This window comes from Catharus ustulatus, chromosome 1 (genome assembly GCF_009819885.2).
Source record: "Catharus ustulatus isolate bCatUst1 chromosome 1, bCatUst1.pri.v2, whole genome shotgun sequence".
NCBI classification, from domain to species: Eukaryota; Metazoa; Chordata; class Aves; order Passeriformes; family Turdidae; genus Catharus; species Catharus ustulatus.
The window spans coordinates 59,537,018-59,550,036 of NC_046221.1; the positions used below are offsets into that span (position 1 = coordinate 59,537,018).

Consider the following 13,019-nt stretch of genomic DNA (forward strand, 5'->3'; position numbering starts at 1 on the left):
CATCTGTTATTAGACACATTGTTTTTATCTGGAATAGATATAAAAGAATCATCCTAGCACATTACTTGGCATGTGTGATTAACAGCATTCTTACTGATTTTTGGCACTTATTTTTCTTTTTTTCTGTAGCTTCTTGCCTTCTTCACCCAAAAAAGACCCACATAAGAGCCATTCTAGATAGAGAATAGAAGAAAATTTATTTTTTGGAATATGTTGCTCCTTGATTGTGTGTTTGAAGAGTTTGTGGTTGTTTGTGGTTGGTTGTGTTTGATGTAAAATAGCTAGTTTTCAAAGACAGTCTCTTCCTTGATGGCTCAGGGTACAGGAAACAAAGGCTGAATGAATTATTGTCTGCTTAAATGAACTTCTATCTGGTACTCCACTTCTTTCTGAAAAAGAAAATAAATTTTATAGAGAGAACTCCCTAGTAGCACAGTCAAGAAATTGTGGCCAGTATCCTCCTTTGGGAGCCTGAGCTGTTTGGTTTTGCCAAAGTTTTTTGCATTCTGATTTCAGTGTATTCATGTAGGAAGTATGCAATTCAGTTAATTGAATAAGGAAGTAGGTGCTTTGCTCAGGAAGGAAACTATCTTAAGGTGTTGAATGAGAATGTGTCAGTGGAATAAACATCATTGTCCACAATGTCCAAATTACCAGTTGCTAGTTAGGTGCTTCTTTTTTTTTATTTTTCTTCACTTCCCTCTTTTTTTTCTTCCAAATATTTTTGCATATTTCAAGCAGTAATCTGTTGAATTTTCAAGATAACACTGAAGCAGAATAACATGTGTCTCTTTCTTGACAGTGCTGATCAGGCTCTAGACAGATTTGCTATGAAGAAATTCTTTGATGATAAAGTTTCAGCTTTAATGCAACCGTCCCAAAGAAGGTATTCAATTTGTTTCTAATTTATATCGGTAGGAAATGTCATCATTATCTTCTGCTCCCATCCCTTACTCCCTCCCCAGATATGTGAAGGCTATTTCCAGAAGATCTTCCAGTGCTTCCTGAATTCTCAGCACTTGATCTTATATTAATATTTCATGATTGATGAGATCTCTCCTTCAGTTCCTGCATGTGGTCCCAGGTAGACTTTTATACCACAGCGTTGTCTAAATGGGTTCTTACTGCATCGTTTGTTAACGAAGAGATGTCACAATCTTGATTGTTCCAGGATAGCAATAAACTCACTTTTCTGTGGCATAATGATGAGTATGGAAAGCCTTCTGATTAGTGTGCAATAAAGATCTTTTTACTGCTTGTTTAGAGGATCTGCAGATTATGCGCTTGCCCCATATCCATGCAGTGAGTGTTTGTCAAATCAATATTTATTATCTTTATCTGGATGTGTTACATTTCCACTCTGCCTGAATGACAAAGGTTGAGTTAGGATTCAAAGTAATAAACACTTTGGGAAGTGAATAGTTCTGGGGTTCACTCCCTACCTTGTTCTGATGAAGGATTCAGTACCAAAAGAGACTGATATCCATCAGACAAGTAATTGTGATATAGGTGAATCTCTTTTAGAAATTTAAAATACCATCTAGGTTTGATTTGGTAATTACTGTTTATTTTTTTTTGTCTTAATCCATGTGTATGCAATAGGTTTTTAGAAGTTGTTTAAAGTATGAGAGTTTGCTAGTAATTAAAACAGAAAACTCAGTAGTAGTGTAAGGTGTTTGGTTCTGTTAATCTCTAAATAAAAATTTACCAGTTACCTTTTTAACCCAATAAGTGACATGCACAGCTCCTTTTAACTTGAAAAATAGTAATGCAACATTCCATTAGACTTGAAAAAACTTTCATAAGTAGAAGTTTACTGGCCTTTTTTTGTTTCAGTTTCATGCTTGCATATATATGTATTGCATTTCAATAATAGGGATTTGAGAATGCTACCTACCAGACAGAGGAGTATGAATCATAGCAGCAAAAAGAAAGCAATATTGTTAATCTTCCCATCCTCAAGCCCTAGGCAGCCAGGGATATTTCAGTGAGAGCCAGGAACCCCACAACAGCCTGGGAATTGTGCATCAGGGCAATTTTTCCAACCATGTTGACAGGAAGCTTCAGTAGCTACTAACTTAAGTGAACTGTATGTAAGCCCTAGAGCTAGACATTAAATAGGTATAAATGGTTGCATCTATCTTTTCTACACCCCTTCAAGGACACTTGCTGATTCTTCTGGGGGTAACTGCAGGGGGTGGGCCTCCGAGATACTCAGTTTACTTCTTGACTGATGGAGTTAACTTCTTTGCTCACCAGTACTGAACTTCTGCTGCCCTTGCCATCTTCCAGACACATACACATACTTTGCAGTGTCATTTCTCATGAGAAACAGAGGTGGTTTTCCAAACTGTTCCACCTCTCCTGCCTTTGCCTAGTAGTGACCACTAGCCTTATTGCAGTGAAAGGAAAACCAACTGTCTTAATATTTGTGGATAATTTTATACTCCTTTGTTCCCATTATGATCAGTCAGTGGCCTTTTAATATGCTTTTTCTCTGAAACCATTGCTGCATAATTAATTAGTGATATTCTTATTGAAACTCAGTTGATGTATAAATGGGTGTAATTTAAGTGGATCTCAAAATTGTAAAATATGAAAATACACCCATTTTTCACATTTTGAAACCTTTTCTCCACTGAATCTCATCCAGATAAAAATAAATAGCGGCCATTAAGTCACTTAGCTTTTCCCTATTACTAGTTGGGTACTGTGACAATGATCTACAACAGAGCAACAGATCTGTTTTGAATCCATTCTCAGACAAGCAGTTGAAGATTAGTCCGAGTGAGAAATGCAGATAAAGACCTTTCATATGAAAAGAAACTTCTCATAAACCTTCAGGATAAATCTTTGAACACTCTTCTCTAAAATAAAACAATTGTCTGTAGGCCCCTTAAGTGCACTGCCTTGAGGAAGGTTTTCAAAAATTCAGTTAAATTTTTGTAATAATTAAAGCTGGTAGAGAGAAAATGTTCACAATGATCTGAATAAAGTAATTTATGAAAGTCGTGAAAGGTCATTGACAAAACATTTTAACACATTGTTTTTTTGTCACGTTAGGTATGTCAGTTTGTAAAATTCATGATTTTGATGTACCAAATCCTTTCAGAAAGACTGAAGGAGAAAACAAAGAAAATGTTGCCTTTTCTTAATATTTAAAATAAGCTGTTTTGCAAACTCTCTATAAAATGAAACCTATTTTAAACTGCAACCCCCCCTTTTGGGGTAGTAAAGCTGTTGTTGCTTGGCAGGATCTTCTTAGCTGTCATGTTACCAGGAATTCAGTTAATGCGATCTGTGCATAAAGGTGAAAAAGAGGTGATTTTCCTCTATACATTCCAGAGAATAAAGTTAAAGCAAGGTCTTCTCATAGGCATGGAAGAAAAAGGGACTCGAAGTCGTTTGCTTATGAGCTTATGATCAAACCACATATTAAATCACAGAAATAGAATAATTTTCACATTGCTATGGTAGTTCTCCTCTTGTTTTGTGCTGAATGAGATCACTCCTCATTATGAAGATGTTATATGACTGCATTGCCCTTAATGTTAAGATTCCTGACAAGGGCACTTCTTGCTCTTTTTTTAGTGAAGATAACTTCACTGTAAATTGGATGGGACCCATATCATGCTGCTGTGAATGACATTTTAGACTACGGTTATAACTAGAAATGTGTACCAAAACAATTGACTTTACTGTCTCTTCTGCTTAGTTTCTTACTTAGAGTAGTAATGTGAATAACTGAAATAAAGATATCAACAATAGCAATGTAACATCCATGGATTTAATACAGTGGTAAGTTTAAGTGTCTTTTCATGCTGTTTTGTGATTATTTTGGAGTTATGTATGTTGTCACAGTGCTATTCATTACCCATAATCTGGAAATACCATTGTGTAAATAGTATATTTCCCTGGTATTAGTGGTTTTATATAATTCAGATAAACTTTTTGTTTTCAGATATGTGCAATTCTTAAGTGGCCTTCTATCTGGATCTGTGAAAATGAATGCAACCCCTCTTTTCCTGCACTATGTTATCCTTCATGGCATCCCAAACTTAGATGCTGGGGGAGGTAAATTACCTAATTTTTCCTATTCAGGTGTAGGATCAAAGTCTTGTATCATTTTGGAAATTTCTAGAAAGCCTGCATGAATGTCAAAATAGAATTAATATCTTCTTGATATCCATCCATCCAAATATTCCCAATAAAGAAGACAAGCATTCTAAGAGTAAAAACTGGAGCAGGTGAAATCAATGTCTTGTTCTTTATTAGATGCATCGTTGATGCTATTCATGTCTGCCTATCTCTGAACAGTTGTAGTCCCTGTAACTGCAAAGGATCTGAGAACCTGCTCAGGTTTCACAGTCATTTCCTCTTTGTTTTGGGAAATGATTATAAATTTCTGTTTTGAGATTGGATTTTGTGTGGAAAAGTGGGTAGAGTGTATTTATATAATTACACATAATCATTCAGTTTGGAAAAGGACCTCCAAGTTCATTGGGACTAGCCTTTGACCCATCATTACCTTGTCAACTAGATCATGGCACTAAGTGCCAAGTCCAGTCATTTCTTGAACACCTACAGTGATGGTAACTCTACCACCTCCCTGGGCATTCCATTCCAAAGTTTAACAACCCTTTCAGTGAAAAAATTCTTTCTGATGTCCAAAAGGAACCTTCTCTGCACAGCTTGAGGGAGGTTGTGTCCTCATATCATATCATTAGTTGCCCAGGAGAAGAGCCTGACTCCCACCTTGCTACAGCTTCTTTCAGATGGTTATAGGGAGTGATGAGGTCTCCCTGAGCCTCCTTTTCTCCAGGTTAAACAACCAGCTCCTTCAGCCTCTTCTCATAGGACGTGTGAGACTCTTCACCAGCTCCCTTGACCTTTTCTGGACACACTACTGCACTTCAGTGTCTTTCTTGAAGTGAATGACCTAGAACTGAACAGAGTAGTTGAGGTGTGGCCTCACCAGTGCTACTAATGTGGCTTGCTATCCTAAGTGGCTTTAAAATTAAAATGATAAAATGAGATGGTGTGCTAGAGCACAGTAAAAGAATCCAACTTTTATGGTTGGACTTGATGAACTTAGAGGTCTTAATGATTTATGATTATATAACAGTTTTGTGTTGCTGCATTTTTATTACCTGAAGGTTAAATAGCGCTGGTCTTTTGCAATGCAATCAGCATGAATTTGCAATTATTATATTGTCATTGTTGTTTAGTCTGATTTTATTTCTAAAAGAACTACTTTAATAAAGTTAGGGTATTGTTTGTTGTAGGTTGAAATTTAAGGGCCTTATTAATTTTGAAAGAAAACTGAAGATCAAATAACTTGTTTATTTTGAAAATGTTTTTGATTTGTATTGAGTGTTTGCTTTCTTTTAGCCATTGTCATTCTTCCTTTAATAATTTTGTTTTCTTACAGAATTTGTTTCCTTCCTTAGTAGAATCCTTTAAAGTCCCTCCCTATTGAAATCTGAGCTAGTCTACAATACAATAGAATGAATACCTTTTAGCCAATTTTGCTTTGAAGGGTGTTTTGACAGTCCAGCATTGCCACTTGTGGATATGCATGAAACTTCCTAGTTGTAATTGTTTTCCTGTATCTGAATGTTATAAAACACCCTTTTTTGTTGGCTTCTTTTCAGCTTGTCGGCCTTTCTTGAAGTTATACCAGGCTATGCAACCAGTTTATACATCTGGAATATAGTAAGTTGTAAGCATTTTCCATTATGCTTGAATTTAGGTTTTAATTTTAATGATTACAGAATTACATGGCTGTTTTTAGTTTTGTTTGTGGGTTTCTTGTTTGTTTTGTGTTTTTGTGTCTTTAAACCATGTATTTTATTTAATTTTTTTTCTTCTGTCAAGTAGCATAGGGTCAGAAAATCAAAGTCGAATCTGCATTGCTATAGACCCTGCCCAGCTTTTGAAGGGAGATATTATGGTGAGTTAATTCTATGAAATGAAAATCTATTGACATGATATTTAGTTTACAATCTCTGACCTGTTTTGTGTTCTTGTAAAAAAAATCATTGGATGAAATGCCTGGAGATACTACAGAATAGTTTAGGTTAATTTAGTCATCATCTTTGGCTTTCATGAGAATAAAAACTTGTAAAACTCAAACAAGAAGATTTTTAGGAGCAAATTGTTTTCAAAACAATTGCTGTGATCATTTTCATTTTATAACATCACCAAGTCCAGTAAGGCCTGTATTTTTCTTTTCTTTATAAAGATTACTATGGGGAGTATTTGCAATTTGACATTAAAAGATCTTGTCCTATAATTTGGCAGGCAATGTGCACAACTGTAAAACTACCTGCTGTACAGAAAATACCTAAGTAATTCTAAATTGTTCTGGCACTCAAAAAAGTGCGATACCAAATAAGGGATAGATAATGTCCAAAGTCCGACTGGCATAGAGTTAAATTTCGCAGGGCATGGTTTGGACCCAAAGGTTATTTTGTACCACCTCATGTCATTTTTCAGGGACAGGAGAAGGGCTTCCTTCTTGCTCAGGTGTTGCTGGGGATTCTGGGAGGCAGGGAGGAGGAAGAAGGGGAGAGGTCTGTGAGCAATCATGTGTGAATTGTCTGGGTTTCGTTCGCTTGTACCTTCTGTCATTTCTATTGTTGCTGTTATTGTTTGTGCATCCAATTCTCCTTTCCAGCCTGCTGCAGGGGGGAAAGGGGGAGGGGTAGTGATCGAGCAGTGTGTGTGGTTTGGAGTGTTTCAGTGGGAACAACAAATTGGAGAACACCATTCCTGAACCACAATAGCCTTATTTGGCACTCAATGTAAGGCACAAAGGGTTAGGATAGCAACAGATCTGCCCAGAGTGGGTTTTAAACAAATTTCATCAAAGCATTTTGTTGTATTGGGTCCAGAGCCACTGGTCATAATGTTGCTTGATTTGTCCATGTGGTGTAGTACCTAACCAAGTCATGATATTTTTCAGATCAGGGAGAGGGATCAGGATTATTTTGCTGATGTACTATGTGATACCAGCTTATGATGTGGTATCATCAAGGACAGTGAGGGTCATTTCGGATGTGTATTGGGTGCTGCTGTCCCGCCCTTGCCTCCAGCACTACCTTTGGCAGTCCCTTAATAATCATACCCTGTTTGTGGAGGAAACAGGGGAGAATGATTTTTCCCAGCTTTTCAGTTCCTTTTTCTTTCAGACCTGTTAAAACAGTTTTTTGAGAATTTTGAATTCCCCTGGGTATTTAGGAAAGCATGTTCTTGTGCTAGGTCTGCCTGCTCTCCTCAGTCCACATCATATTTAGAGTTACAGGAGATTTTTAGGAGGGTCCTTCAGAGTTCTGCCCTGAGAGTGGGTTGTTGTAAGTCAAATGGAAGGTAGGAGAAAATGGGCCAGCTTCTGAAGGACTGCAGTGGTTTGTGAGTTCACCCCCTGAACAACTACAAGACTCTGAAGTGATGAAATGTGCAAAAGAAGATATACTCTGTCTGGCAGTTTCAGAGAGGCATGAAGTTATGCAATGTGCTGGGCTTTGCCTGCTATTTGTTGGACATTGCTCATTATGAGACAGCACCCTCAGGAGGAAGGGTGGAAAGCAGTCAACAGGTACTGTGGCCACTCAAACTGCAGCTGAACTAGGGGAGCAACATGTGCTGGTAGCAGTTGCCTCTAGACAGAAGAAGAAATCCAAGACTGAATCAGTTGGCATAATAAGGGATGAAGAGGCAGTAGGGCACTCCACAAGATGAAAAAGCAGGGCTGGAGACAATCACCTGGTCCCTGTCCCTGGGTAAGCTATGATATATGGGTAAAGATTTCAACCACCAGCCAGGTAGCCACTGGTGACGTGGCTGGTCTGATGCTGGGATATTGTGGCCCACCATATGAAAGTAGATGGTAATGAAGCCAAGCAACTGGGATCCCTGACCTGGAATGTGTACGCTGGGGATTAGGAAGAGGACAGTGTCTTAGCCTTTGGAGTGACTCTTGTTAAGTATAAGGAGCATCTTGTATCTTAACAAGGGAGTCTGTAATTGTATGTATCTCTTAGTGCACTGAGACAAGTAGAACACCATGGAGAAAAGTATTGAGGACTTGCGAGAATTAGCTGTGCTGGAGGTACTTTATAAGGATTGAAATAATGAGCAATTCCCTATAAATCCAGATGAAGTCCAGTGTACACAAACACCACATGTAGTGTAAGTTCCTAGGAAGTGCACCAGCACTGCATATTAACTCATTGACAATGATGTCATGGAAAGATGGTGAAAAAAGAATGGATAATTTGTTTACCAAACTCCAGCTATATGAAGAAAGTATCTCTTCCTCTCTATGGACCTGCACCTTGTCTGTGGAAAGACTGTCCCAGCACCTCCTGCAATTTAAAGAGGACTACCAGCAATTTTAAGAAGTGTCCCATGCCCTGCCAGTATACACCAGTCTCTGCTATTAGTAACAGGTGTCCTTCTCAAGAGAGAGGGTACATACCACAAAGTAACCTGTGGTTTTACCTGCATAACCATGGAGAGGATATATGGAGGTGAGACGGAAAACGCACCTCTATCCTAGCAGCACTGGTGTGTGAGTTAAGGGGAAGCACAACTACTGCAGGAAATTCTTCAAGGATAAATCCTGCTCCATTTCCAGTAAGTCCTCAGACAGAATAGGAGGACTGATGTTACTTCCAATGTAGGGAAGCTCTTGAAGGGATCTCCATACTTACAAGAAATGAGCAACAAGTACTGTTACCAGGAGGGGCCCTACCTTCAGCCAGGTGGAAGAAAGGGACAGTCTCATTTATTGGACTGTGTGGATCCCATGGCCTGGCACATCAGACCCACATGAGTGTAATGTTTGAGTTGACACCAACGCACAATGCCCTGACGACATCAAGCTATGTAGGGGCATAATCTTTTCTATTTCTGGGGTGACGGCTCACTGTACTGGAAGCTGTAGTGAGCCTGACTGGGAATGAATGGCAAAAACACCCAGCTGGGACTGGTCCAGAGACCCTGTGCATCCTTGGCATAAAATACCTCAGGAGAGGTTATTTCGAGGACCCAAAAGGGCATTGTTGTGCTTTTGGGATAGCTGCTGTGGAGACAGAGGAAACTAGACAATTGAATACCTTGCCTGGTCTCTCAGAGGACCCTTCTTCTTTGGGACTGATGAGGGTTGAGCAATAACAGGTACCAATCATTACCACAACAATGTACCCTTGACAGTACTGCAACAAACCAGGACACCTTGATCCCTATGCATGAAATGGTTCATCTACTGGAGAGCCAGGGACTGCTCAGCAAGACTTTAATAGTCCTGTATGGCCAGTGCATAAGTCCATTGGAGAGTAGAGTCTGACATTAGACTATGGTGGCCTAAAGTCAAACCACCTCTGAGTGCTCCTGTGCTGGACATGCTGAAACTTCACTATGAACTGGAGTCCAAGGCAGCAAAGTGGTGTCACTTTTCACATTGCTAATGCATTTTTCTTGATTCCTTTAGCAGTAAAGTGCAGGGACACTTTGATTTTACCTGGAGGGGTGTCCAGTACGCCTTGGGACTGGAAACACTGGAAACACTGTCCCACTATTTGCCGTTTACTGATCCAGACCGATTTGGAAAAGGGCAATGCTCCAGAATACTTGCAGCACATTGATTACATCATTCTGTAGGGTTACACAGCAGAGGAAGTTTTTGAGAAAGGCATGGAGATAATCCAGGTCTTCCTGAAGGCCAGTTGTGCCATAGAGCAGAGTAAGGTCAAGGGACCTGCCCAGGAAATTCAGATTTTAGAAGTAAAATGGCACAATGAGTGTTTTCAGATTCCAATGGATGTGGTCAAAAAAATAGCAGCTATATCTCCACTAACCAGCAAGAAGGAAACATAGGCTTTTCTGGGTTTTTGGAGGATGTATTTTTCAGATTTCAGTTAGATTGTAAGACCTCTCTATCAAGTGACCTGGAAGAAGAATGACTGTAAGTGTGGTCCTGAACAACATGGAACTTTTGAACAAATGAAACAAAAGATTGCTCATGCAGTAGCCCTTGGGCCAGTTAGGACAGGATAAGATATGAAAAGTATGTTCTACACTTCAGCTGGGGAGAATGGTCTTTCCTGGAGTGTCTGGCAAAAGGTATCCAGGGATACCTGAGGACGAGCCCTGGGGTTCTGGAGTTGGGGATCCAAGGCCTGCTGCACCCCTACTGAAAAAGAGATTCTGGCAGCTTATGAAGGGGTTTGAGCTGCTTCAGAAGCGACTGACACCAAAACACAGCTCCTCCTGGCACCTCAACCTGCCAGTGCTGGGTTGGATGTTCAAAGAATGTTTCACACACACTATTGACTTAATGGAGTGAGTCATACTGATCACATGGGGAGCTTGAATAGGAAACCCCAGTTGCCCAGGGATCTTGGAAGTCAACAGAAGCTGGCCTGAAGGCAAAAATTCTGTACTAACATCAGAGAAGTAGGACAAGAAGGTGATGTGCTGAGAAGGCCTCACTATATAATCAGCGCCAGAAAATGGAAAGCAATATGCTGTCTTTACCAACAGTTCCTGTTGTATTGTACGGATACGTTGGAAACAGTATGCTACTGTATGGAGTCCTATGCAACAAGTAGCAGAAGCTATTGAGGGAGACAAGGTAGATCAATTCAGGTCAGAGAGCTGAAAGGCATCCAGTTGGCTTTTGATATCGCTGAATGAGAGAAATGAAGAGAAATGACCAGCACTCTACCTGTACACTGACTCATGGATGGTGGCAAGTGCACTGTGGGAGTGTCTGTACTGGTGGAAAAAGATTACTTGTGGTACAGAGGTAAACCTATTCGGGCTGTTGAATTGTGGCAAGACATTTCTACCTGGATAGAGAAGGTGGCTGTGAAAGAATATTAATTTCACGACTATAAGGTGCACTCGAGTATAAGCCGCACTTCCGGGTTGAGACCAAAATTTTAGTCAAAAGGGTGTGGCATATACTAATGAAATTACTGTACCTCATGTAGATGCACACATACTGAAGAGTCAGGCTACTGAAGAATGTGGCAACAACAGGTGCATCAAACTGCCAAGATTAAAGTGTCTCAGGTGGATATGGACTGGCAACATAAGGGTTTTTGGCTTGGTGGGCCCATGACACTTCAGGTCATGAAGGAAGAGATGCGACATACAGGTGGGCTCATGATTGAAATGTGCTGCAATCAAGCAGGACAAGTGGGTAAAGCCTTTGTGGTATGGGGAACAATGGTCAAAATATAAATATGGGAAGTTTTGGCAGATTGCATCACATTCAGACAAACCCACCAAGTCAAGAACTGCATTCTTACAATGATGGAAGCAACCACTGGATGGCTGGGGATGTATCCTGTACCTCACACCACTGCCCAGGAGCACCATCTTGGGCTTTGAAAAGCAAATCCTGTGGAGATGTGCCACCCCAGAAAAAATTGAGTTGGACAAGAGGGATTCATTTCAAAAATCACTTCATAGACACCTGGGACAAAGAGCATGGTATGGAGTGGGTGTATCATATTCAGTACCATGCACTAGCCTCTGGGAAAACTGAATGTTGCGATGGACTGTTAAAAACCATTTTGAAAACAATGGATGGTGGGACTTTCAAACATTGGATGTAGTGAATGCCACTGGGTAGTTAACACTGGAACTCTACCAGTTGAGCTGGCCCTGTCCAATCAAAACCGCCACATACTGCGGAAGGGAATAAATTAATTTGTATAATGTTGGTTGCTGAATGGCACTGCCAGTGTATGTCATAACTGCCATGAACAGTGAGAATAGAACTGCTTGATATACCCCAGTCATGAGCTCCTGTTGAAGCTTGCAACCACCCCACAGCCACCAGCCCTTCTGCCCTAAAAGGACAGACAGCTAGGACAGATGGAACTCACAGTATTGGACTGAATGAACTCAGCAGACATCTTGGAGGGATTTGGCCAGTAGGTATGGAAATGATATGGGTATAGTTGGAAGGTGTGGAATTTGGGCATGATATAGATGGCGTAGAAAAATGCCAGGACATGGATAATGTCCTGGTCCTGACCAGGACAGGTTTAATTTTTGCAGTAGCCAGGAGGGGCATGGCTAGGACACAGAGGTCATTCTGTACCACCTTGTTTCATTTTTGAGACATGGAGAAGGTTCAGATTGCATGGTGAAAGGAGCAGTCCGGCATTTTTGGGGGTTGTATGGCGGGGGAGGTTTGAGCAATTATATGTGACTCTTTCATTTTTTTTTTTTCTTGTACACTATGATCTTAGTATTGTTGCTGTCACTCTTCATTGTCTTATTTCACTGCTGTTTTCAGTAAATTGTTTTTATCTCCATCCCTGATCTTCACCTTTTGTGCCTCCAATCTTCTTCAGCCTGCTACAGGGGAGAAGGGGAGAGGGTGTGGTCAAGTGGTGGTTGGTTTGAAGTGTTTCAGTGGGAACATTGAATTGGGGAATACCATTCCTAAACCACAACAGTGTCCTTGGTATCAGATTCTTTTTTTTCATCTTCCCTCTCCATTCAGTTCTGCATATGTTCTTTTGTTCTTTCACTGAAAAATGGAGAAAGTTTTAAAATATTCTATTATAAATTGGCATACTCTGAAAACTTGAGAGAGTTTCAAATTAAGAACATTTTGTTACTTTTTAAAGGACTGTTGGTGCCTAAGGAAATGGAATAGATCACAACAGAAATCAGTCTGAGATAAGCTCAGTATATCTCAAATGAGATTTTATGATGAAAAAAGAGCATGTAGCTTTTCAGTAATGTATTATTTTTAAGGAGATAATATTCCTTAATCTCATGCTATTATTTGAGATAATTCTGAACAAACCAGTGTCTTTTTCAGCATTTCAGTATTTCCTAAACAAAGACTTCAGTTTTGAATATTTTTTATTATGTCTAAGCAAAAATCTTAGTGGTATCAGACAAAAATAATGATCTGTACGATGCTCCATCTCCAATTCCAAAACTTTAACTACTTGAAATGCATGTTTGTTTGTTTGTTTTTAAAA

General features: G+C 39.7%; 1 protein-coding gene across 6 annotated transcripts in view; it reads left to right on the plus strand.

The window, feature by feature from the left end:
• The window catches only part of TNS3 (tensin 3), a 232,374-nt gene that overhangs the window by 127,842 nt on the left and 91,513 nt on the right, over positions 1-13,019 (plus strand). For 5 of the 6 annotated variants that reach the window (XM_033053244.2, XM_033053260.2, XM_033053282.1 and 2 more), the window contains 4 exons: positions 803-886; positions 3,962-4,074; positions 5,655-5,715; positions 5,878-5,953. In XM_033053244.2, coding sequence (XP_032909135.1) covers positions 803-886; positions 3,962-4,074; positions 5,655-5,715; positions 5,878-5,953 — 334 coding nt within the window. The remainder of the gene's footprint in view (positions 1-802; positions 887-3,961; positions 4,075-5,654; positions 5,716-5,877; positions 5,954-13,019) is intronic. The other variant, XM_033053252.2, reaches the window with a different exon arrangement.